At 41.9% G+C, this 27299-nt stretch overlaps 1 protein-coding gene across 4 annotated transcripts in view; it reads right to left on the bottom strand.

Moving 5' to 3' along the window:
• Positions 1 to 742: 742 nt before the first annotated feature.
• MBOAT1 (membrane bound glycerophospholipid O-acyltransferase 1) overlaps positions 743 to 27299 on the bottom strand; it is a 104510-nt gene continuing 77953 nt past the window's right edge. For all 4 annotated transcript variants that reach the window (XM_053920427.2, XM_053920426.2, XM_045199484.3 and 1 more), the window contains 5 exons: positions 24434 to 24537; positions 22083 to 22147; positions 19196 to 19328; positions 16444 to 16595; positions 743 to 1844 (listed from right to left, as the gene is read on the bottom strand). In XM_053920427.2, coding sequence (XP_053776402.1) covers positions 1724 to 1844; positions 16444 to 16595; positions 19196 to 19328; positions 22083 to 22147; positions 24434 to 24537 — 575 coding nt within the window. In that variant the 3' untranslated portion in view covers positions 743 to 1723. The remainder of the gene's footprint in view (positions 1845 to 16443; positions 16596 to 19195; positions 19329 to 22082; positions 22148 to 24433; positions 24538 to 27299) is intronic.

The following is a 27299-nucleotide window of genomic DNA, read 5'->3' as shown; positions in this document are numbered from 1 at the left end:
GCCTCATACTCTGGCCCAAATGTGCTACTTTGTAACTGTCACTATTTCACATAAGAATTAGAGCTCAGGTTCAGGGACAAGCACATTGTTTCACATTTCACTGACCTAAGAGAAGCATCAGCTGGACACCTACCACGGCCTATCGCTTTGTCGGGGCAGCCACGGATTTGGATTTCGGCTCTACCACGAAGTCTAACCATGGACACAGCCAGCAAACACCTCCCTGGTTTCCTCACCTGCAAAACGGGAGTGCGTGATGTGCGAGGTTGGGAATGAAGACCAGAAAGCCCACCAACACAGAAAACCATCCCAAGTGCCTGACATAGAGGTCAAACTGAACATGTCAGACTGTTGGAGCTTTCAACAAGCAAAACCTTAAGTTTGTGCACATTCGTTAAAACACACACACACTTCAGAATATCCAGTCTCTAGTGATAGAAACAAAAAGCAATTCTTCTGTTCAGAAATATTTCTTTTACATAGAAACACAGTTTTTATTCAGTAAGAAACTAACTTTTAAACATCTGATTTGAACAAATTTGCTTCTCCCAACGTATGTGATTGCGGGCACACCACCGTAGCATATAATTTATTATTATCATTATTATTATTTTACACAACATTTAATACCATGTTTTCTTCTCCCACATAGAGTATTAACCAATAGAAGTCCCCAGAAGGAGCCACGGCATGTTCGTAACAAAGCTAGAAAACTGTCTGTCAGTTTTTGCTTTCCAGTATGATAGTTCAACTAATACAAAGCCAGATTTAATCAGCTCTGAGACTGGAAAAACACGTCAGCCCATCATAGCCATGAATATTAATACCTGTATAAAAGGGGAGAAGAGAGCGTAATTTCTTATCAACTTCTATATAACTTTAAATTACTTTAAAATTATTTCCTTAGAAGACATTCTTCTGCCTTTGATGGTGTGACCTCTAGGGTGTCTTCTCAGGGCTGTCCAGGGCAGGCAGATGGCGCATGTGGAATGGAAAAACATCTGGAAAACAGCAGTCCCGCCTAGACTCCTGGCGTACGTGTACGGGAGACTTGCTGATTTACAATCTTGGCTCAGGTCAGAAGAAAAAAGGGAAGAGATGCGTCCTGGAAGAAATGCAGCCTACTTTAGGGCATGGCTGACTTTCAGTCCATTCAAGTGTTCACGGTTAGTCCCCCTGGCTCACACAGCGTTCAGTACCCTGAAAAACACCCCTGCGATCCTACTCCTCGTGGTCGCTCCTTGTGGTCTTCCGATGGAGTTACTGTGTTCGAAACAGTAATGTCCCAAGTCAAAGGATTGGGGCTTCCCAAGGAACAACCATGTGTGGGTATGTTCTAGTGTAAGAAACCTATGACGAGTCTCCTCAGCAATCACCTTCTGACTTCTGGAGCAGATGTCCGGGTCTCAACATCCACATTTCATGGGCTGGAATCCCGGCAGGAGAAGCAAAGACCCAGCAGCCTGGATGGGCTGTTTCTGCAACTCTGGCAGGTTCCTCACACACCTCCACACCACTCAAATGTCCTATAAAACACTAAAACCCATCAGCTGGACATGGCTGATTTACCGGTACAAAAAGGCTTTACAAAAATACTCCCTGCACTTTTATTTTTAAAAATGCATGTAAACATTGCCCCTAAGTCACTGAAGAACACTTGGGCCTTTTCATCTCCTCTTTCCAATGTTTTGCAGTGTTTCATGTCCAGCTTTTCCTGGAGATATCAATCTGTTTTTTTCTTATTAACAGAGTTCTGAGGCTGCCGTTGAGTAGAAGATTGTGGTCTGCTTGGCAGTAATAGTATTATTAGGAGACATACGATGTGTAAATAAAAGTACATGGACCTAGGAATAAAAACACACAAAAGTTATATTCCAAACAAGGATGCCAACGGGAAATGCCACATGAACGTAACTACATCATCTGTAGCTGGAGATGGGAGGCTCTGCTTCCAGAGGAGTGGGTGTGCCTGCACTCCAGCTCGTCCTGGTCCACTCTACAGACACTGCCTTTGGTGCGGGAGTGGGACCGAAACTACGAAACCAGGCACAGGGAACCCAGCAGCCGTTCCGCAGATAGACATGCAGTATGATGTCCCGTCAATGGAACCAGACTAAGAGAGTGAACCCCGCAAAAGCCAGAACCCCCCAATAGTCATTGTATAAGGAAGCACAGGACCAAATCCAAACGCTACACTATGTTCCCCACACAAAAATGCACTGACACTCTCACCAATGTGCTCTACTCAAGCGTTCTTGGGCATATTAGGGGCCAGAAGAATCGATATTTTGAAAACTTACTCCTTAGGTCTGAAAATAACTTTCATCCAAACTAATAAGAAACAAGTTTTACTTTAAGATTGTGGACTTTTTACATTAAATGTGGTATTCAGCACAGTGGGTACAATGTAGACAATAAATACTGGACATATCAATAAATGCAAGAAATTAGAAGCAGGTTGCGTCTGTGTAACTCCTTGTATATCCACTTGGAAAAGTTGAACTTATACTTTCTCTAATGCTTTTGAAGATCAAAGGAAAGTAATGTTAAAAGGGGAGGAAAATCCCACAGTTGATTTATGTACCATTCCTCAGCTTCCGTGATCACAAGGGCAGGATTAGAAATCAGGTAACCCACGTATCCCCCTAAACTTCCCCACCCTTTAGCAAGAGAAAGGCCTCCCTGAAAATGTCCACAGACAAGTCAAGATCTCTAACAGAAGCAAACATACCTTCACTCACTCATTCTTTCAGTGAGGTTTTACTGTCCAGAATGTTCCAAAGCACTACACTAGGATCGACAAAAAGGCAAAGCCACCGCCCCGTCCCTCAGGAATGGAAAACAAATACAGGAGTAACAGCATTTTTTTTTTTATGTTCAACAAACTTTTATTGTTGTTATTCTCATATTCTATCAGCCACTATATAGACATTGTGGTAGGTTGGATAATGCCCCTTTAAAGATATCCACACACTAATCCTCAGAACATGTGAATATATTGCCTTTTATGGCATAAGGGACTTCGCAGATGGAACAAGTATAGGATCTTAAAGGCAAAGATCACTCTGGATTATTGGGTGGGCCTGGTGTAATCCCCTTACAAGAAGTATATGGGACAATTCCATTGTGTAAATGTACCACAGATTTTTTATCCACTCATCTGCTTATAGGCATTTAGGCTGTTCCCATATCTTGGCTACTATAAATAATGCTGCAATGAACACAGGGGTGCATATATTCTTTTGAATTGGTGATTCGGGGTTCTTAGGATATATTCCAGCAGTGGAATCACTGGGTCAAAGGAAGTTCCATTTTTATTTTTTTAAGGAAATTCCATACTGTTTTTCACAGTGGCTGCACCAGTCTGCATTCCCATCAACAGTGCACTAGGGTTCCCTTTTCTCCACATCCTCACCAGCACTTGTTGTTTGTTAATTTATTAATGATAGCTGTTTTGGCTGCTGTGAGGTGATATCTCATTGTAGTTTTAATTTGCATCTCTCTGATCGCTAGTGATGTTGAGTGTCTTTTCATGTCTATGGGCCCTCTGTATGTCCTCCTTGATGTGCCTATTCAGGTCCTTTGGCCACTTTTTAAAATAGGATTATCTTCCTAGCGTTGAGTTGTATAAGTTCTTTATATATTTTGGAGATTACACCTTTGTCCAATGTATCATTGGCAAATATGTTCTCCCATAGAGTCAGTTCCCTATCCATTTTGATGATGATTTCTTTAACTGTGCAGAAGCTTTTTAGTTTGATGTAGTTCCATTTGTTTATTTTTTCTTTTATTTCCCTTGTCCTAGGAGATTTATTGGCAAAAATATTGCTACATGAGATATCTGCAATTTTACTGCCTATGTTATCCTCTAAGATTTTTATGGTATCACAACTTATTACACAGCAGTAAAAAAGAAGGAATTCTTACCCTTCATGACAGTATGGATGGAACTGGAGACTATTATACTAAGTGAAATAAGCCAGTTGGTGAAAGACAAATACCAAATGATCTCACTTATAAGTGGAATCTAATGAACAAATAAACTAATGAGCAAAATAGAGCTGGAGGCATGGAAACATGGAACAGACTGACAGCTGTAAGAGGGGAGGGAGGAGGTGGGGACTGATTGAAGGAAGGTGAAGGGATTAGTCAAAGAACACGTATGAGCCATGGACATGGACAACGGTGTGGGGGCTGATGAAGGGATCGGGCGGTGGGCCAAGCAGAGGAGGGCAAAGGGGGAAATATTGGGAAAACTGCAATAGCATAAACAATAAAATATTTAACAAATAAAGTATACAGGACAAGTCTTCCTGAGAAAAGGGTGTGACGATGGAATCAGAGGTTAAACCGATGTAGTTGGAAGACTGAGGAAGGGTTCATGAATGCAGGCATATAGGCAGCTTCTACTACTTTCCCTCAGAGATGGTTAAAGAAGGCCAGGAACAGATTCAGTTGAAAGAGAATCACTTTTTCTTCCAAAAGCTAGATGTGGCTTCTGACTGCCCCCGATGTTCCTGCCGGAAAGAGGCCCGGGTGCCTGTTTACTCTGCCCCGATGTCGGTGCGGACCCAGGTCCCCGCACAGGTCACAGGTGCCCGCAGGCTGCTGCTCCGTGCTGTGGCTCCCCGGGCTCACATCATCATGCGCAGACGTTCCCTTGAACTGTACACAGGTCATGGCGGTGGGTCCCGAATGGATGTAAACTCAACCACAGTCCGTTCCAGAACCCACTGAACCCCCAGTTCTGACACATGTCAGATCCACCCCAGCTTAGGCAAGGTCCATGTGGGGGCCCTTTCTTTTCTTCACACACCCCACTGGTCCACAATGACATAGCTTTTGATATTTGAGTTTGGTGATGAAAAGATCAATATTTTGTTCTTAAAACATTGAAAGTTTTATCCTCATAAAGTCTGGGTTCCTCATATATTGTATCTTAAACAAATTTGTTGCAAGACTCCCATGCATACCAAGAGATAAGGAAAAGGAGCAGCTCAGTCACATAAATGACGCTATCAAAACTTCCTGAGGACAGTGATTACGTAGTCACCTTGTATCACCTCCATATGAGAAAAATCTGCTCAAAGGCTACATACTGATCCATATACACAGGACAGCTGACATAATTTTTAAAACTATGCCTCACTGGGCATTCTGTGTCACCTCTCCAAGCTGACTTCCCATTTCTCTTCGGTGCCATATTTTAATTCATTTTTTACTTTTCAACTACAGTTGACGTGCAATATTAGTTTCGGGTGTAAAACAGTGATCAGATACTTATATGACCTACAAAGTGATCAATAAGTCTAGTACCATTCAGACACTGCACAGTTATTACAATATTTTCAATTATATTCCCTATGCTGTACTTTTCATCCCCATGAGTGTTGATAACTGGCAATTTGTACCTCTTAATCCTTTCGTGTTTTCACCCATTCCCTCACCACCACTCTAATCTGGCAATCACCAGTTCTCTGAATCTGTGAGTTTGTTTCTGTTTTGTTTGTTCATTTATTTTTTTTAGATCCCACATAAGTGAAATCATACGGTATTGTGTTTCTCTGTATGACCTATTTCACTTAGCAAAATACCCTCTAAGTCCATCCACGTTGTCACAAATGGCAAGATTTCTTTCTCTTTCATGGGTAATACTCCACTGTGTACTGTAACACAGCTGCTTTAGCATTCATCTACCCATAGGCTCTTAGGTTGCTTCTAAATCTTGACTATTATAAATAGCACTGAAATGAACATAGGAGTGCATAAATCTCTTCAAAATACTGTTTCCAATTTCTTCAAATACCCCAAAATGGAATTGCTGGGTCATATGGTAATTTCATTTTTAATTTTTTGAAAAAAAACCCTCCGTACTGTTTTCCAATAGGGCTACACCAATCTACGTTCCCACCAATAATCCGTGAGGATTTCTTTTTCTCCATATTCCAGCAACACTTGTTTGTTCATTACTGACAACAGCCATTCCGACAGGTGCTAAGTGGTATCTCACTGTGGTTTTGATTTGCATTTCTCTGATGATTCGTGTCTTTTCTTTTCATTGTCTATGGGCCCTCTGTATGTCCTCTTCAGAGAAATGTCTATGCAGGCCCTTTGCCCATTGTTTAGAAATTGGGTTGTTTGGGGAGTTTTCTTGGTGTTGAATTGTATCATTTCCTTATATACAGGGTCTGGCAGAAGTAATGCCTGCTTGAGTGTGGTTGGTAGGGTAATAATATGGGTGTAATAATTTATAGCTTTAATTTGAACATTTCACCTAAAATGTCATATGGTATGCTTGAGTGTGATATTGTTATATTACAGAATTACATGCTTATGAATTTGTAATTAAAGACTTTGTAGCCCTGGCTGGTGTAGTTCAGTGGATTGAACACCGGCCTGCGAACCAAAGAGTTGCTGGTTCAATTCCCAGTCAGGCCACATGCCTGGGTTGCAGGCCAGGTCCACAGTTGGGGGACGTGCAAGAGGCAAGCACACATTGTTTCTCTCCCTTTCTTTCTCCTTCCCTTCCCCTCTCTAAAAATAAATAAAATATTTATAAAAAATTCCCTTTCTTTAAAAAAAAAAGATGACTTTGTAATAAAAGGGATGTTATTTATGCCAGCCCCTGTATTTTCTATATTAACCCCTGTTTGAATGTACCACTGACAAACACCTTCTCCCATTCAGTAGGTTGTCTTTTCTAATTCCCCCTGCTATTCAAAAATTTTTAGTGATGTAATCCCACTTGTTTTTTTTCCCTTGCCCAAGGAGACATCACCAAACTAAATATTACGAAGAGCAATGTCAGAGTGTTTACTGCCTATGTTTTCTTCTATGATTTTTATGGTTTCTGGTCTTATAGTTTTTAATCCATTTTCAGTTTATTCCTGTATGTAGTATAAGAAACTGACCCAGTTTCATTCCTTTGCATGTGTCTCTTCGGATTTCCAAATACCATTTATTGAAGAGACTGTCTTCACCTCGTTGTGTATTCCGGCCACCTTTGTCATAGATTAATTGATCATACGGGCAGGGGTTTATTTCTAGGCTCTGTATGTTGTTTCGTTGGCCTGTGTGTCGGCTTTTATGCCAGTACCATGCTAATATGTACACTTATCCCTGCAGTATAGTTTGATTTCGGGTCGCGTGCTACCTCCAACATTGTTCTTTTATCTCAAGGCTGCTTTGGCTCTTTGGGGTCTTTTGTGGTTTTGTATAAATTTTAGATTTATTTATACTGGTTCTGTAAAAAATTCCATTGGTTTTTTGATAGAGATCGCAATAAACCTGTCAATTGCTTCCAACGGCATGGAAATTTTCAGATGGTTACTTCTTCCTATGCGTGAACATGGTATATCTATCTGTCCACTTACTTGTATCTTCTTCAATGTCTTACAGTTTTCCTAAGTCTTTTTGACGCAATCATAAATGAAACTGTTTTTTAATTAATTTCTTTCTGATAGTTCATTACTGATGTATAAAAATGCAACCAATTTCTAAATACTAATTCTGTATCTTGCTCCTTTACTAAATTCATGTGTCAGTTCTAGTTTTGCAGGGGGGATTTCTAGGGTTCTCTCTCTATATAGGGTAGAACAAAAGTAGCTTTACAGTTGTGAGTATGCACAGAATTTATTCTTGTATGATTTATTAATTATTGTGTTCTTTTCCATATGAATAACTATAAACCCATTTTCCCCACCCTGTAGTATCATGTCATCTGCAAATAATGACAGTTTTACTTCTTCCTTTCCAATTCGGATGCCTTTCATTCATTTCTTTTTCTTTTTTTTTCCCCATATGATAAATGTGACTGGGACTTCCAATGCTATGTTGAATAAAAGTGGCAACAGTGGGCATCCTTGTCTTGTTCCTGATCTTAAAGAAAAGGCTTTCAGCCTTTCACTGTTGAATATGATGTTAGCTATGGATTTGTCATAGTTTTTATTGTTACAGTATGCTCCTTGAATCCCCACTTTGTTTTATTCACCTGTTGATATGATCGTATGGTTTTTATCCTTCATTATGTGTATGTGGTGTCTCACGTTAAGTGATTTGCATTACTGAACCAACCTTGCATCCTAGGGACAAATCCCACTTGAACACAGTATATGATAGTTTTAATGTACTGCTGAATTTGCTTTGTTAGTATTTTGTTGAGGATTTTGCATCTATGAGGATTATGCATCAACAAAAGTCCTATGGAGTCTGGCTAAAGTTCTGCAACTTTATTTCTTTTCAAAGGGCCTGCTCTTGGTTCAGTGACCTTTTTTGATATTTAGATTCTATTTTATTTCCACTTGATCTTTATTACTTCTTCCTATTTCCTTTGGGCTTTGTTCTTCCTTTCCTAGTTCCTGTAGGTGTGTGGTTAGATTATTTATTTGATATTCTCTTGTTGCTTGAGGTAGGCCTGTATTGCTATAAAATCCCTCTTAGAGCTGCTCTGGCTGTATCCGATAGCTCTGGGGTCATTGTGGTTTTACTTTCACTTTCTTAAATTTATTGAGACTTGTTTTGAGCCTAACATGAGGTCTGTCCAAGAAAATGTTCCATGTGCACTTAGAAAAATGTATACTCTTCTGCTTTTGGATAAAGTGTCCTAAAAATATCAATAAAGTCCATCTGGTCTAACGTGTCCTTTAAGGCCACTTTCCTCACTGATACTCTGCCTGGTTGATCTATTAACACACTGATGTCAATGAGGTGTTAACATCCCCTACTATGACTGTATTACTGCTGATTTCTCCATGTCCATCAACATTTTGCTCCATGATTTAGGTGCTCCTACATGGGGTGCGTAGATGCTTGTCTAAGAGTTACATCCTCTTGTTGGATTGGTCCCTGTATCGCTATGAAATGCCTGCCCTTGTTTGTCTCTTGTTACAGCCCTTAATGTGATGTCTACTTCACCTGATACATGTATGGCTACCTTAGCTCTTTTTTTCCTTTCGTCATGAAATATCTTTCTCCATTCCTTTACTTATACTGGTGGATCTCTTATAGGCACCATGTATGGGCCTTTTTAAAATCCATTTAGCCACCTTATGTGTTTTTATTGTAGCATTTAGTTCATTTACATTTAAACTAATTATTGATAGGTATTAGTTATTGCCACTTTATTTTCTGATTGTTTTTGTAGTTCTTCCCGGTACCTTTCATATTCTCTTGCTCTCTTGTGTTGGTGACTTTCTGTAATGCTGTGTTTACATTCATTTCTCTATTTCTTGTGTACCTATTGTAATTTTTTTATTTTTGGTTATCATGTGGTTCCTATAAACCAAGTTATATTTATAGCAATCAACTTTAAGTTTGATGGTCACTTATGTTCGAACACATTCCAAAATCACTAAAGCTTTTACTCACCCCACCTATGTTTATGTTTTTGTCATTATTTTTTTACTTCTTTATTGTTATAATTACACATGATTTTCCTATTTTTGCCTTTTAACCTTTATAATAACTTTATAGTTGATTGGTCCACTGCATTACTGTTTGCCTTTGTCAGTGATAATTTTTTCTCTCCTGCATTACCTTATTCATATTTATAATCTTTTCTACTTAAAAAAAGCCCCTTTATCATTTCTTGTAATACTGCTTTTATTGGTGATGAACTTCTTTAGCTTTTTCTTGTCTGGGAAATTCTTTATCTCCTTCAATTCTAAATGACAGCCTTCCTGGAGAGAGTCAGTTTAGTTTTAGGTCTTAGCTTTTCATCACTTTGTATACTTGGTGCCACTTCCTTGTAGCCTGAAATGTTTCCATTGAGAAAACTGTTGATAGTCTTTTGGGAACTCCCTTGTACATAACTTACTGCTTTTCTCTGTTGCTTTTAAGGTTCTTTGTCTTTAACATTTGGCATTTTAATTATGATGTGTCTTGGTGTGGGCCTCTATGCTTCTATTTTGTATGGGACTCTCTCCATTCCCTGGATTTATATGTCTATTTCCTTTACCATGTTAGGGAACTTTTCAGTCATTATTTCTTCAAATATGTTTTCAATCCCTTGCCCTCTTTCTTCTCCTCTGGTACCCCTATAATATGAGTGTTGTTATGGCTGATGTTATCCCAGTGGTCCCTTAAAACTATCCTCATTTTTTTTTTCTCTTTGCTGTTCTGATTGGGTATTTTCTGCTACCTTGGCTTCCAGATTGCTGCTTTTATCCTCTGCTTCATCTAATCTGCTACTGATTCCCTCTAAAGTATTCATTTCAAACTGGGTCTTTTGTGTTTTCTATGTCTTTGTTGAAGTTCTCACTGAGTTCGCCTATCTCCCCTAAGTTAACCGAGCACCTTATAAGCACTGGTTTTTAATTCTGTATCTTGTAGATTGCTTGCCTCCATTTTATTTTTTCTGGGATTTTGTCCTGTCCTTTCATTTGGAACATGGTTCTTTGTCTCCTCATTTTAGATGACTCTCTGTGTTCACTTCTCTGTGTTAGGTAGACTGGCTACATCACTCAGTCTTTGCAGAATGGCCTTAGGTATCAGGTATCCCCTATTGTCCAGTGGCACAGTCTTCATTGTCATGTGAGCCACGTGCTCTGGGGGTGTCCCTTGTGTGTGCTCTTCTACCGTTGAGCTTTGATTGCTGTGGCACATCAGTGGGTGGGAATGGCCCTCAGGCTGGCCAGATCTGAGGGCTGGCCATGACTACAGCAGACAAGTTGTTATGCAGAGACTGACGGTGTGGAGCAGGAGTTGCTTTAGTGGGGCTCTGGTGCCAGTTGAGTCTAACCTTCACATATGTCATTTGTGGAGCTGGTTTGGGGGTGCTCTCATGTGGTCTCAAGCTGGCCACCAGGTGTGTTGGTTCTGGAGCCTTTTATGAGGGACTCTGGTGCAGGCCAAGTCAGCTACTATTTGTGCCCCGGTCGGGGCTGCTTTTTGGGAGCTATAATTGACCTGTAGTTGGCTGCTGCTTATGCTGGGCTGGAGGCACTTAGAGTAGAGGCTATGCTTTGAACTGAGATCAACTGCCACTAGTACTGAGCTTGGACCCTTTGGTGAACACCATCATGTGAGCTAAGGCCAGCTGCCTCTTGTGCCGGACTTGTGGCCACTTGGCTGAAGCTATGTTCTAAGCCAACATTGGCCACAGCTTATGCCAGGCTTGAGACCATCTATGGGAGTTACAACGGAAGTTGAGACCAGTCTCTGCTGGTTTTAGGCCTGGGGTGTTTAACCCCTCACATCGAGGTGAGCCCCTACTTCTTTGGGGTTTGTAGACCTTTGAGATTTTAGGAAAGTCAACATCAGGAACTGAGGCAGTCCACTCCTATGGAAAAGCCACTGGAAGAGGCTCAGGCTAGGTGTACAAACTGCGTGGGTTGAGGTCTCAGGGAATCAGGGAGTCATCGGGGAAGGGCAAACAGTGTTAGCCACATTAGTAAAGAGCTCAGGTTTGGTACCCACCTGCACCAGGCCAGCTGGGTGGTGAAAGGGGAACTCTACAACTCAACATGGCATCTGCCAGCCCTTCTATCCCCGGAGAGAGCTACCCCTCCAGCCCTCACTGTGAAGCTTGTCAATTCAGTTCTGCCACTGTACGTCCCTGGTATTTTTCCAGTTGCTGCCCTGCACTGGAGTGAAGAGCAAGTGAGTCTACGAGTGAGTGAGTGAGTCCATCCATGCATGGGGTCCTCAGGAGGAACACCTGGGACTCCATCTCATTCAGATGCAACCCCCACTGGTTTTCACAGTCACATGTCATGGGAACTCCTTTCCTGGCACTGGCATCCTGACTGGGGCGCCTGGTCCCCTAGCTCCTCAGTGAGGACCTCCACAGCTGAGATATCCCTCCTGATTCTTAACTGCCACACCGTGGGCATGGGACCTGCCCATTCCACATCTCTGCTCCTCCTACCAGTCTTCTAGTGGCTTTCTATATCCTTATTTATGAGACTTCTGTTCAGGCAGTCTTCAATTGGTTCTCAATGATGGTTGTTCTATAATTTAGTTGGCATTTTAATGTGGTCGTGGCAGGGGATGAGCACAGCATTTACTCACTTTACCACCTTAACCAGAAGTCTTCAGAGGAGTAACAGTGATGTAACCAGCGGACGGGTGAAGACCCACAGGAAGTGACCATCTAAGGTACTGTCTAAATCAGGACATCGCTGAGAGTGGAAAAGGGCTCCACAGATAAACACGCTGGCTCGGCAAGTGGAAACTGTGATTCTCAGAGGCACACCCTACACACAGACAACTCCAGCTTTCAAAGTCTGCTCACCTAAAATACAACTTATTCTTGCATTTTAACTAAATCATATACATGTGGCCAAATGTACACTGGAGCAATTAGGTTAGATTAAAGCCAAATATTTTGGTAATAAAGAGAAAAAAACTTCAGTCCCCTAGTGAAGTTTAGTAACTTATTCTGACATTCTAGATTTCTCTCAAATTTTAAAGAGTACTTCATCTTTTTCTTATGGAAAAATAACATTTCAACTAACATTTATCAGGCAGGCTAGGAACTGAACTAAGTACTCCAGATACATAGATGAATAAGGCATTGTTCCTACACTCATGGAGTGTGCAATCTACCACAATTTCTACACAAATTCTAACATTCTTACACACTGACTTTTAAAAAGTGTTATCTAGTTGTATGAAGATTTGTTTTACACAACTGTTTCATATAATGGTTCTGCTATGGACTGAATGCTTGTTTTCCCCCAAAATTCATTTTGAAGCCCTAACTTCCAATGTGAGAGCACAGTATTTGGAGAAGCGGCCTTTGGGAGCTAATATGGTTTAAATGAGGCCATTAGAGTAGGTCCCCCATGACAGGGTTAGTTCCTGTACGTGATGAGAAAGAAACCAAAGTACTCGCAAACTCCGTCTCTCCTTCCTCTCCCTCTGTCTCTGACTCAGTCTTTGTCTCTTCTTCACTGTCTCTCTGTTCCTTCTTGTTTCTCCTCTCTTATCTCTCTCCTACTCTCCTTCTCCCTGTTTCTCTATACACCTTTTCCTCCTCCTCCTTATGTCTCTCTCCGCGATTCCCTCCCTGTCCCTCGTTCTCTCTCTCCCTCTGCCATGTGAGGACACAGTGAGAAGGCAGCCTTCCACAAGCCAGGAAGAGAGCTCTCACCAAGTGTGAGAAATCAATGTCTTGGTTAGGTTGCCTAGTCCATAGTATTCAGTCATACAGCCCTAGCTGACTAAGACAGGTTCTTTTATAATATAGTAGTCCCCTTCGCCTTTTCCCAGAGCTTCAGTTACCCATGCTCTAGAGCGGTCTGAAAATATTAAATGGAAAATTTCAGAAATAAATAATTCATAAGTTTAAAATTGTTCTGAGCAGTGTGATGAAATCTTGTACCATCCCACTCCATCTCCAGAGTGTCCACACTTTAGACGCTCCCTACACGAGAGTCGCCTTCTCAGTTACCAGACGGACTGGCACAGTATTGCAGCGTTCGTGTTCAAGTCACTTAGATACTGAACGATGTCCTGAACGCACAAGAGTCGTGATTCTGATCATTCAGAGATGCCTAAGAAAAGCTGTCAGTGCTTCCTTTAAGTGACAAGTTATGTATACACAGGGGAAAAAGACCGTATATAAAGGGGTTGGTGCTATCCATGGTTTCAGGCGTCCCCTTGGGGTCTTGGAATGTGTCCCTTGTAGATAAAGGGGGATTATTGTACAATTAAGAGTTCAGTTGGGGCTCATTTACAAGTTAAAATAATTAGACTGAGAAATTTAAACCTGAGATTTGAACTCACTAGAGATTGAAAACTGACCAGACATAAAAATGAAACATCTGAAATTTGAATGTTAGGCAGTGAAGGACATACTGAGAAATGGATACGCATAAAATTGTGGCTTATTGCCAGTTACCGAAATTAGCCCAAGGCAGGGAAAGATCTGGAATGCAACCAGACCCACCTCCACTAAGACCATGCAGTTTAACTTCTTTTACTAGATACAGTGCTTCTCTTAAAAGATTCTGAAAACACTTTTTGGAGACACAGCCTATAATAGCTGTTGACATTATGTGGCTGCTTAAGTTCAAATTAATTAAAATTAGACGAAATGAACATTTCAGTTCCGCAGTCACACCAGGCAGGTTTCAAATGCTCAACAGCCACGTGCTGGCGGTTGATGTATTGGACGGGTTCTGCCACTGTAAACACTTCTATCAAAAGCTGCTGATCTAGATGCGGAATTTAAACTATATATACAGGCATCCCTCGGAGACATTGTGGGTTCAGTTTGTACCACTGCAGTAAGTGAATATTTCAATAAAGTGGGTCACACACATTTTTTTATTTCCCACTGCATTTAAAGGTTACATTTATACTATACTGTAATAAATTAAGTATGCAACATTATGTCTAAAATACAACGTATGTACCTTTACGTTGTTTAAGGTAAACATACTTTAAATATACTTTAACCACCATCTGAGCCTTCAGCAAGTCATAATCTCTGCTGGTGGAGGGTCTTATCTTCAATTTATAAAATATGCAATATCCGAGAAGCACAATTAAATGAGGTATGTCTGTGTGAGCGACTGTGATAATAAGGTAACACATTAGGTTGAAACAAGATAACAGATTAGGCTGAATCATCTGAATTCACAAAATTAACAGAAATGTCAATTTCACCTCAAACAAAGGAGTTTTTGTCCTAATATTCTATGCTGGTTTTAAAAAGAAATGGAAATACTTGAGAGTCATCTGGACTGATAACTCTTTCTTTCTTACCCCAGGGGCCTGCCTAAAGCGTAGGAATCAGCAAACTTTAGTTGGTTAAATGCATGATACCCCAAATAAATCACCACTTAGTGGGATCCCTAAGCAGTAATTTTCTTCCAAAGTAACTTCTCCTAAAGAAATTTTTAATAACTGTATTATTGATCTTGCTGTTAAAGGGACTCTGGTCCAGCACTTACTTGCTCTGTGAGTTTTGTTAAGTTACTCCTCTCTGAGCCCCCACTTCCTCATGTAATAAACAGGGATACAACTCCCTCTCTCTCCTCAGCTCATTACTTTCTACCTTGGGTCCTGTGTTCTGCACACCCTCGTGGTTCTCGAGTCTTCACTGCACACAGCCTTCTCCTATCCCAAGGGGGCGCTTCTCCGCTGTTCCCCATGTTTAGAGCACGGCCCACAGTGCTGCACCTCACCCGCCACCCTCACACGTGCTGTGCCTGCCTCACTCCTACTGTGCAGCTTCCCAGCCTTAGCTCGAATGCCACTTCCTTCTAAAAGCCACCCGTGAGGCCCCGTCTCAGTCGGATTCCTGTTACCTGCTCTCTTAGATCTTTGTACCACTCGCTCAGAGTATGTACGATCTTGATTCCAAAGAGCTATCCTCTAGAAAAATTTGCATATTAGTAAAAACCAACTCAACTTCCATATTATACTGACATAACTCCTATGGTCTAATACGTATTATAGAAACAATTTTATTGCTGAGTGTATATAGTTCCCTCTACCTTCTTTTACTATAACCTGAAAAAAGTCATCCTGTGTACCTATTGTGAGCAGCAAAAGTGTCTTTGATCATTCCTGACCAATGAATCAACCACCGGAAACCCCCACACTACAAATAAGGCCTGTCTGCAGTGCTTATTTCTGCTACTTTTCTGACCATGGCTATGCCCCAAAGTCTATTTATGAAACTGTATTATGTAACGTGCAAGCCATTAGATAATACAAGTTAGTATTTATTAAAAATAGACTATATGCCAGGCACTGGGCTGAGCCCTTTCCACATCTGCCTCATTCGGTTCTAACAAATGTGCTTTGGGATGGATTCTATTCTTAGCCTCATTTTAGAGTTCAAGAAATAAAAGGCGAAAGAGGTAACTTGCCAGAGGTCACATGACCGGTTTGAAGAGTGGAAAAAAATGCGACTAATTCAACATAAGAGTGAAACAATGAGAGTACGCAAGAGTAGGTGTGCAGCTCAGCTCTTGGCTCTAGAGTGAACCTCCTCCTCCACCACGTGCAGCTGGCTGCGTAAATCCTCAGGCCCGCCCACCGGAACTGCCGTCTCCATAGGACACAGAGGTCCCCTGCAGAACCCCAAGTCAGCTGTTCCCAGCAGCGAGCAGCACCCCCTACACCCCCCCACTTCAGTCCCTATCTCAGAATGGCCCACAGACTCCAACAGAGCCTAACCCCGGGAAAAGAGGCAAAGGCAGCAAGTTCACCCTCTGAGTTTGTAATTCAGATCCTCCCCTTCAAAATTTACTGCTTTTAAGTGTCCCTTAATTGTGTTACGGACGGCTGCAGGGCTTCCCATCAGCTCTGCTCCTCTGTACTGGTATGTGCGTTGGTATTTCCAGGACCTAAATCTTTCTATGGACATTTTTACGTTGAAGCCGTATTAAGAAATAGTACTGGTTGATTCCATTTACCAACTCCTAAGTCAAACCCAGCGAACATAGACAAGTTTACTGAACAGCAGCAGAGAATGGGAGAACTTACCTGTATAAACTGATGGCTGGTTCAACTGCCAACATAACAAAGGGCGCCACTGTGTACGAGACGGCCAGCTGAGTGGCGGCCCATGTGACCATGTCATAAATGACCTTGAGGGCTTTTGAAGAAAGGAAGTAATGTCTATAGTTGTTCCTCACCTGCAAACCAAGGAAGGCAAGGGGGGGGTAAAAAATACACACCGTCTACTCTGTGCAAGCAGGTACACTTATGAACACAGAGGATCGAAACCACCTCATTCTATTTTCAACCGAAATATTACCATCAAGGCTTTTCTCGTTGTGAAAAAATACATGCTTACTGTAGAAAATTATTTAAAGAACTAAGCAAAGACAACTATTTTTTTTCTTTTTTAACATCTCCCAGAGAAAAGCACTGTTTACAAATTAGGCACATACCCTTCCAAGCTTCATTTTATTTACACCTACCCACACTTACATTTTCAATGGCATCGATATATTTAGCCTGTTTTTTCATCTAGTTAATATGTCATGAGGTTTTTTGCCCCCACATCTTAAGTATTAACCCCAAATGCAATTTTAACCTACTTAAGGAGAAGTTAGCTTGTGCCCCCCCACCCCCCTCCGCTACAGCGAACAGTGCTGTGCTGCGACCGTGGTAGATGAATCTCTGCGTTGTTTCCTAACCACTCTCTTTGAAGAACAGTCACAAAGCAATACTACCAGTGGTAACGATGAGAGAAGCTACCGTTTTTTTGAGTGCTCCCTGCACGCCAGGCCTGTGCTAATGCTTTACCTGTATCATGTCTGTTGATTCTCCCAACAAACCTGTCACATAAGCATCATTATGCTCATTTGACAGACAAGGAAACTCAGAGACTCTCTTAGATGGAAAATGCTGGGTCAAAGAGTATACTCATTTGTAGGTCTTTTGACACATGTGACTAGATTTGCCTCCAGAAAGACACCTAATTTCCAGATCTAAGAAGCAAAGGCAGAGCTGAAACAAAGGCTGGCTTGTAGGCAGGTCAGCCTTCAAGGCAGGAAGGCCTCCCAGGGCTGCCTGGTAAACTGACTCCTCTCCTCATCTGGACAGAAGCTGGAGGTCCATCAGGGGGGCGGGGGGCGGGGGGCCCGCACAGGCAATGTTGGAAAGCATGTAGGAGACTACATGAGGTGCCTGCTCGGGTCTAAGACACTTCATGAATGCTTGATTTCATCCTCAGTTCAGACAAAAATGGAAATACCACTCTATTAACCCTCTCCTCTCCATCCCTACCTTACTAATTTGTGAAAAATGTTTCCAAACCAACCAGACGAAATGCTTTACATAAATCAATGCTGTTGGGCCAGTTGAGATCAACTAAACCAAAGATATTGTAAGAAATGATACTCTCAATATATTCTTGATAACAGGCCTATCGACAGGAACAGCCCTGCCTGGTTTCAGAAGCTGTTTGTTTCTTCGTTTGTTGTGGTCTCTGTTTCTCAGTTTTCTCTCATAATTCAAGTATATGAACTGGAGAAAAGAAGATGTCTTCCCTGTTTCCTATGCACAAATAGATACGTATATATTTTGTTTTTAAAGTGTGCTCATCAGTATGAATAGCAATCAATTATCCAATGGGGAGAAGGGATTTCAGGAACAACTGTAAAGGACACAGGGACAAAACCAAGGTGGAGGAGGGAGGTGGGGATGGCTGGAAGGGGAGTGGTGGGGGGGTAAATGCAGACAACTGTACTTGAACAACAATAAAATAATTTTTTAAAAAAGAAAAATCTAAAATAAATAAATTAATTAAATCATCCACCTTGTTTACAGATACATTCCAACACACCTTCACCTAACTAAACTGAAAGTCCCGTGGGGGGTCTCTCGTCTTGTTTACTATGGCAGCCTGGCACCTAGGACGCTGACTACACATAGTGGGACTCCTGACATATTCAGGGAACAGGTAAGTGAATGGCTACGCTGGAGCTCCAACATCTGCATCCAAAATACAGTTCAACAAATGTCATTAAAAGCTGTTGACATCTGAGTAAGAAAGGCCACGGTCATTCTCAAAGACTGAATAAAATCAAATACAAAGTTCTGTATTTGACAAGCAGAGTACCTTGAATTGTAATTACCTATATATATACTCATCTCATTCCTTGAGGGAAGGCATATTTTTTATTTTATTTTCCTGCTCTACAGCCAGCAAATAGCAGGAACAGTCTAGAACAAACTGACCAAAAAACCTCAAGAACCAGATTTATACAATTCACAAAGGATTTTACACGAACTAATTTAATTGAATCAGACAGGAGGGGTTAGAGTGATCTCTGACAGAACACGGTTCCTGTGGCTGCAATTTCACCGGCTACTCAGGGGTCTATGAATTATTTCTAGGCTTCGGATAATGAAATAAGTAAAATAAAGTCTTATAAAGCCTACATCAATTACCAATCATTGTCACTTTTGATTAGTAGATTGGATACCTTCACAGCCTTTAATGATTAAAAATGTTTTCATCTCTTAAGTTACTAAACATCGCTCCTAAAACTCCTCGTTTTGCAAACACCTTCTGTAAATATGATGAAGATAAAATGGTTAACCATTTTACAGCCACAAGTTCCAATATACTTAAGTGTTTCTCTAATGGGAAAACTTCTGTTGTGTAATTCTTCACACCATCACTCCTACCCCTCATCCCCTGTCTCCTCACAGGACTAAATGACAACGAACATACAGGCATCAGATTACCAAGGAAAAGACCCCACAACCAAAGCAAGCTTACCATTCTGGCTGCTACCGTGACGAGGATTCCAGTCAGGAAGGTGAAATAGTACCCCGGGTAGACGCCGTGCCACAGGGCAGACAGGATGAAGGTGAGCACTGTGGGGTACCAGGGGACGCGCTCATAGCACACTCTGTGAAGAGAGGCAGGCGTGACGAGCCACAGGTCAAGTACACCAGAAACTCCCAGCTACACTGGCATCTTTCTGAGTTGGACCCACAGAAATCACGTGCTGCACTCCCGACGGCCTGCCTCACCCTGCTCGGAGTCTCGGGATGCAACCCAAGCGGCCTGAACTCAAGTTCTCTTGGCCACCACCAGATAGGCAATTCACGTCCAGTGTTTTGAGAAATATAAACATTTAATGTCCACAGAACTAAATGACCTGGACCCCATCGCCCTACAGCTAATAAAAATCCAAGTGCTCAGTGTATCTGCCCAGCTCTTTCCACAAATGGCCTAAGCTACCAGGAATAATTTTGGATAAATAAGGCCCATGGCGCCAACAATTTTGGAATCAGGATGAGGGTCTTTAGAAATGGATATTTGCATTTAGTCAAAATTAATTTGCATTTTCAACCTAGTCCCTGTGCCATCTAACTCATCAACTCTGCGACCCTTCATCACTTCCGGCAGTGACTCCAGCACAACATCTATGTGTTGGCTGTACGACCTTTCAGTTCTCACTGTGCCCGGCGGGTCTCGATCCATGGATCTGCCTTAAGGAGGGACAGTATGTGGATCTAGAAATTGTCGGCACATACCCTGGAGATCCTTGGCTTCACTGTTGATTAGTAAAACAAAGTGAGAGGGGACTTTCTCCCAAATGGAGTCTAGTCGTGCCGTGGCACTGTAAGGAAGCCCTGCCTGGTTTACTGAAAGAGAGGACCCAAACAGAAAATAAACTAGGAACACGGGTAACGGTAACCCTGCACTTAAACCCAAACCAAGGAGTGTGGCTCCCTCCACATAGGGAGAGGATGCATCTGGGGGGGAAAAACATTTGCAATGTTTCTTTTAAAATGAGAAGTAGTTTGTATATGCACTTGTTCCTTACCTCTGTATCTTTTTTTATAAATCAAGTATTTCATTTTCTATGTGCACTATGTATGCTCAAATCATCTTAGAAGTCCGAATACAGACTGTAGGACTCTTGGAACATTGGTGTTACTCCAAATATACAAAGAGGGATTTATGCTAAAATTATTTGAAAAATTAACTGCAATAGCATTGAGGGCAAATTTCCAAAACCGCATGTTCAGATCCATTTTCAGACAACATTGTATGAGCTTACTTTGTCTCTTCTTTTACCCCAGTCTTCACCTAAGAAAAAGGCTACTTATCAAAAACAGAATCTAAAGCTTAGTATTTTTATACTCTCCCTGCACTTATATGATAGGAATATTCACCAGCTAGAGTCTCAAGGACAGCATATTATTCCCACAGCATATTATCAGTTCCACAATAAGTAATGTTTCTAATAAGGAATGTGCAGAGAAACAGGCGTATCGACAGGAACAGCCCTGCCTGGTTTCAGAAGCTGCAACCCCCCATGGCTGAGTGAGAGACCTTGGGACCTTAAGCCACTAAGGACACAAAGCTTATCTCCCTGGCAAGGGTGCCACCTCTGCCCCCTTTACTTCACCCTGTTTGGCCCCGAGCCTGACCAGTTAGCTAATGAGGGGTAAGATTCCTCAAGGGAGGGACGACCTAAGACAGCCATGGTAATTAAGGGGCCCTCAGGGAAGGACTTAGGGGGCTATAGAAAACAGGGGTGATGGACCCTTGCCCTTCGGGTTTGACATAGCCTGAGTCCTCATTCTGACTGAAAGAAGTCTCCTAATCTCTGGGCTGCCTTATTCCCCCTGCCTGACTTAAGCCTGAAACAATGCCGGAGGTGGGTGCAGCCCTGGGCTGGAACCGGCAGTTCCCTGGGGCAATCAGACCTAAGAAAGAATGCATAAAATCCTGTGAAACCTGCTTTGTTAAGAATGCCCTCAATTTTCTGAAAAGGGTCCAAGCATGAAATGAGTTTGTTTCCCAAAGCTTTATAGCTCTTTAGCTAACTAACCCTGACTCAGAATAAGTCCTCGTAGTTCTTTGTATGTTATCTATTGTTTGATCCTTACTGCCTGCCAATGATTGATGAGCTTTACCTGTATTCCTGTGCAAATTGAACCCAATAAAAGCCCGCTGAGGAAAAGGCTCCTGGCCCTTCTCCTTTGAGAGATTGGCCACCTTTCCTCCCCAAGCAGATCATGTCTTGGTAGACTTACTCTCATCTGTGATGGACAGGGGGGCCCCTGTGGGCAGAGCCACCCCTCCCCACATCAACAAAAATGCAAAGTGTTAACAGCATAAACATCTAAGGGTAGCTTTTAATGCTAGGGATAAATGCAGCAATCTTCAGTGATTAGATGCTGACAATGGTCCTCTCTGAGAGCTGATCAACAGACTCCCCTCTAGGCTAGAGGTAGCACAGTCCGGAGGTTATGAGCGGGTTCTGCAGATCTGTTTGGCCTCTCATCCATTACTCGTTAGTTGTACAACTTTTGGCAAGTTACACAGCCTCTCTGTGCCTCCCTTTGCTCGTCTGCAAAATGAGGACAATAACTAGCAACGTCTCATAGGGTTGATATGAGGATTCAATGAGTGCCTGGTGCACAGGAACGGTGGGATTAAGTGTTTGACACATTAAGAGCAATATTCTATATTGTGACCTCCAATCACCATATTTCTACTTTTCCACTTACAGGGCATAAATGTTCACACAAAACCAAAGTGACCAATGACATCACTACCGGCAGACTACTGCTGTTCAGCTAACACCTGCCATCGAAACACATCCGGGTGCCACGTGTAATGAGGTCACTTCTGTTTTTCTTACCGCTTTAGCCAAGTAGCTGTCTGAATATTCCAGTTTCCTAGGTACACTTTGAAACTTGTAGCAGTCTAGAAAGAAGAAAATAACACCTAACATTAGCTTTAAAAATACCCCGAGTAATGGGAACTCCTCCCCAGAATTTCCCTGGCAGCAGATTCGATGTGCTGTTTCAACAGAGACTTCTCAGGAGTGTATCAGCTGTCCCACCGAATGCAGTCAAATTCTGACGTTCATAAGATTAGCTAAAACTTGGCTTGCAAAGTCTCAATTTTTCTCAATTTATTTTCAAATTATAGGAAAACTGAAGGAAGGTTTTGTGGGTTTTCCTTCTTCTCTGGTTTAAAAAAAATTGTTTAAGTCATCTGAATTCTAAAACTCAATACCCTAAAAGGGGATTTGTCATAGGAAAAGTTTAATCATGTGAATTTATTGCCTTTATGGAGACAACTTGAATTTAATTGTCATCGTTTCACTAGGTGGCCATCTATAAACTAGGTCAGTCGTGTGAAGTTCTTCTACAAACAGCTGCATGTGTTCAAATGCTTCCTATTGTATCTAGAACAGTAAGATTTTATGCATGAAGGAATCACAATACAGAAAAGAAAACAAAGAAATATGACCAAACTGGCCATTGCCCAAGTAAATCAATCGCTGAGGAAGACACAGTCCAAAACAAGCCATCAGTCAACAAGGTCTCCTCATTCAAAAATAAATGAATTAGAAGTCTTATTAAAGGCTGGTGATAGAAAGCATGACACATACATTCAGGAGCCAGAATGCCTAATGATGGTGGAAAGTACAGGTGCCACCTTTTTCTGTTTCAACCATAAGAAAATCTGAGATAGGTCACACACTGGACTAACATGATGTTTGGAAAGAAGAGAGGGAGGAAGAAGAGAGATCATCGATAGATATAAATGGATAGATTCTGTATTATGAGTTTTTATTTCAAAACCCTAAGGAGTCCTATCTATCCGTATCTTCTGTGGCTAACAAAACGTTATACACACGCATCTTCTACAGCTAACAAAACGTTACACACACACAGCATCAAGGAACCTTAACTAAATTGGACTTCCTTGGTTTTTCTTCAGCTCCTTGCTCTATATCAACTCGATTAAAAATACAAACTTTCTCCTTCTTGTTTTCCTTTAATAATAAATACATAACCTAATAAGTTAGCTGTCTCTCCGAACACACACCCCCAGTGAAATGACTCTGTCTTTTGGTGCACAGCTGAGGACACTGGTGCACCACCGAAGGTCAAGGGGAGCCACTATAAAGGACATTTACCCACAGCAGCCAGCAGTTGTCCACGAGTATTGAGAGAGAGAGAAATTTTAGTAGAAAAGGGGAGGAAAGCCATAATACATTTGGTCTCTCTCTGACATCATCTGTATAGAAAAGAGAAGCCTGTAGATTATCTACATTGTTTTTCAAAAAATGAGAAAGGTGCTCTGGAGGCTAGAACTTGTCCATTTAAGATGAAGAGAAGCTTCAGGCATCAAGTGAGTGGAGGGCATCCCCCGCCGCAGTGTCCACCTAACGCGGGTAGCGGATGGTTGGTCAGTCCCCACACCCCTGGCTTCTTGCTCTCCATGCATATCCCCTTCTGCCCAGACTCTCCAGTGGTACTCTGCCTCCCTGTGATGGGTGCAAAACTCCAACCAATCACTAACATGAGTCACCTGGCTGGACAGCCAACACTGTGTATGATGAGGACCATGCCCTTACTCCTATCCCGCTGCGACCGTGGAAGGGCCTGAGACTTGGTATCCCTATCAGCTCTGACTGCTAACAAGGCCAAGAGTAACATGGCCCCAAGGAGACCATCTGTAGCAATGAAGACGTATCAAGACCTGTGGTCCTCGAACAAAGCCAGCTAGAGAAGAAAAACCACACCGTTTCTAGTGGCCTAAAAGCTGTGTGCCATGGCAATTCTTCATAAACACGAATGTATTATCAGTGTTTCCACAGGAAACACAGAGAGCACTTGCAATATGGAAATCTAAATACAGACACTTCCTTTCTTGACTGAAGAAAGTAGAAGATGAACAAGAGAAAACGGCTTCTGTACTTTCTAGTAGAAAGAACAGGAATGTAAATAATAAAAAGATTTTTCCTGGCTCCTTTTCAGATTTTTTTTTATTATTCCTGAAACATTAAAACTATCACACAGTATCTTCTAAAAAGAAAAAGAAAAAACAAGGAGGAATAATTTCCAAGATACAAAATGTGCAAGAGGCTGCTGGACGTGCATTTCCAGAGAGCAGCTTTTCCTGGGACGCTGCGCTCACAGCAAACCACTGCTGTGTTCACTACGGCAGCTTCATTCAGAAGCAGAACAGACTCACCTCAATTTTCCAGATGTTTAGGTTAGAAAGCAGATCCCAAGAGAAATTTCCATTCTTATCCACTCCGCTGAACCCAAAGCCAGCTGCATTATTCACTGCATCAGCTATGGTTTTTAAAACAACACATTAGGATATGAAACGGGAGTCACATAGCCACTTTAAAACTTAGATACCAACGTGTGCCTAGCTTTAAGATTGAGAGACATGCAGTAGTTTCCTTGGAAAGGAAACCCCCCAAATTTAAAGGACCTGGTGCCACTGTGAATCTGAGAAACATTTTTGGCTTTTTGTTGACCTCGACTTTTATTCACTCATTTTTATCCATTCACTAGCATTTAGTGAGCACCTGCTGAGTAAGAAGAGAGGCACTAGATGCTCAGAGAATGCAACACGAGAAAGGAAGAACCAGGACAAAGCAATAAGGAGGATTTCGTGACCAGCTTGATATAAGAGGACAAAGAGGAAAGGGGAAAGTGCACTGAAGCTCAGAAGCAGAGACCAGAAGAAACAAGAGACCCCACAGAGGTCCAAGAGCTGTCCCTACAGAGGACAGGACCTGAACTGGGAAGACAGCAGTCAGTCAGGAGACAGAGCTCTGGAGAGAAACTGGAGTTCATTCTGAATGTATTAAGCACGACATGCCAGTTACATATCAGCTGGAGCTGCCAAGGTGCGATTAGTAAAGTTCGGAATACGAGGGAAAGGAGGGAGCCAGAGATGTGAATGTGGAGCCAGCTGCCACAGAGGCCCCACGTGGACACAATACCAGCGCTGTCCTACCCGTCAAGTCATTCTAGAAGCTCCTGCTACCACATTTATTTGACGCCACCGAATCTAAGAAAATGTCCCCCTGCAGTGAGTATACAGTTCTAATCAACTCCTTAATTAAATGTTTTTATAAACATGTAGACTTGATGAAATCAATATGCTATCTTGGTTACTATGATAACCAAGAGGATAGCTTACTCTTTTTATTTATCTTAAGTTCATTAATTACTTTTTAAAGAAAATACTGCAGTAAAACTAATGAAATCACAGCACAGCAGGCTTAGATTCAGAGGAGATCTTAGAGAAGTCTGCCTTTCCTGTAGCTCTACTCATTCTGCTTCCAGAATGCAAGCCCGACTCAAGATGGACTTCTGGGGGGCTCCTCTAAAGAAAAAGCCTGTTCCATGTTTGTCTCCTTCAGTTTTGGCATAGTTGATGATTTAACATTGCTTATCGTACTCCTGGCTTCACTGTAAAATGATCTGGTTTCTTTTAGAAGAAATGATGAAAAGTGCTGAGTCCGGCTATGTCATTCTCCCAATCCAAGTGGATGGAAGCTCAGTGGAAAGGAAAAACAAAGCAAGAGTGTGCCAGCTAAGAAACTAATAGTTTTAGCCCTGGCTCGTGTGGCCAGTGGATTGAGTACTGGCCTGAGAATGAAAGGGTCACCGGTTCAATTCCCAGTCAAGGCTCACGCCTGGGTTGCAGGCCGGGTCCCTAGTTGGGGGCATGCAAGAGGCAACCTTACACTGATGTTTCTCTTCCTCCTTTCCCTCTCTCTAAAGTTAAATAAATAAAATCTTTAAAAAAAAGAAATAGTTTTAAACGTGTGGGCACAAATTTGTGAATGGCGGGAGATAAACTGCACCTACTGCCTTTACTTATATTACGTATGGCTCAAACATATTATTCCAGATAAATTAATTTAAGCACATATATTTTAGAGCTTGTGATTTCAGAACACAGCCTGGGCTAAAGTTCAGTGTCACTAATTATTACTAATTAGTAGGGAAAAAACAACCAGAATTGCACACTAAGTCCAAAGAAAATAGCTGTATTATTTCAATATAAACAGTAACTAGAACTAGGCTAACACAGTGCAGCTCAGCTGAGATTCATCAAGAGGCCAGCTTTAGGGATTAAATTTATAATCATGTATAATTAGTACATCAATTATATGTAAATGGTGTTTTAAGCAGCTGAATAAAAACCATTATTCAATTAAGTAGTTTAAATATTCCCTGTTATACTATTCGCTGCTTCGTTACTCATAAATACCACACAGGTTAATTGCAGAGCAGCCAGCCCATGCAGTCTAAACTGTAACAAACTTCTATTGAGGCCATACAAATCAACGAAGTGTTTCTGTGGAAGCTACCAAAAAAAAAAAAAAAGATAAAAGGAAAAAAGGAAAGAGCAAAGTCCACAGAGAAAGAGATCCACAAAAAGGGGGTACTTCTATGGTCCAAATAGCTGGGGAACACCGAAAGAGCAGAACCATGCCAGACACCCCCATTCCCTATGACCCCCCCACTCAGACCCTGCCAGCACAACCCTCCTCATGTTCGACTTTCCCTACAAGGCCATGGAACGGCCTTTCTTTCCTCCTTAAATCAGGAGTTGACTTAGTCCAGAAGCCGGCCCCTAAACCCTGGGATGCAAAATATGGGAGCAGAAGGGTGGGGAGAGAGAAAGAGAAAAGGAGGGTAAGTGAGGAAGCATAAGGTAGTAAAGGGAGTGAGAGATTCTCTCTCAACCTCACTCTCTCTCTCACACTCTCACACACACACACACACACACACACACACACACACACACTCTCTCTCTCTCTCTCTCTCTCTCTCTCTCTCTCTCTCTCTCTCTCTCTCTCTCTCCCTCCCTCCCCCTCTCCCTCTCTCTCTCTCTCTCCACCATGTTAGAGCAAAGTGAAAATACTATTTTACACAGAAAAATAGCTTGGTGTCCCAAGTAGGTCCAACCATAGTAGGTATAATGCCTACATACTAAGGAAAATATCTTTCAATAATAAAGCAACTGCAGAAAAAGGAGTAAGATACAAGGGACCCTTTGAAGGCTTCCTTGATGACCAATCCACTCT

This window comes from Desmodus rotundus, chromosome 3 (assembly GCF_022682495.2).
Source record: "Desmodus rotundus isolate HL8 chromosome 3, HLdesRot8A.1, whole genome shotgun sequence".
Classification (NCBI taxonomy): domain Eukaryota; kingdom Metazoa; phylum Chordata; class Mammalia; order Chiroptera; family Phyllostomidae; genus Desmodus; species Desmodus rotundus.
The sequence above is the reverse complement of the archived record's forward strand: the minus strand, read 5'-3'. Positions and strand labels throughout refer to the sequence as shown.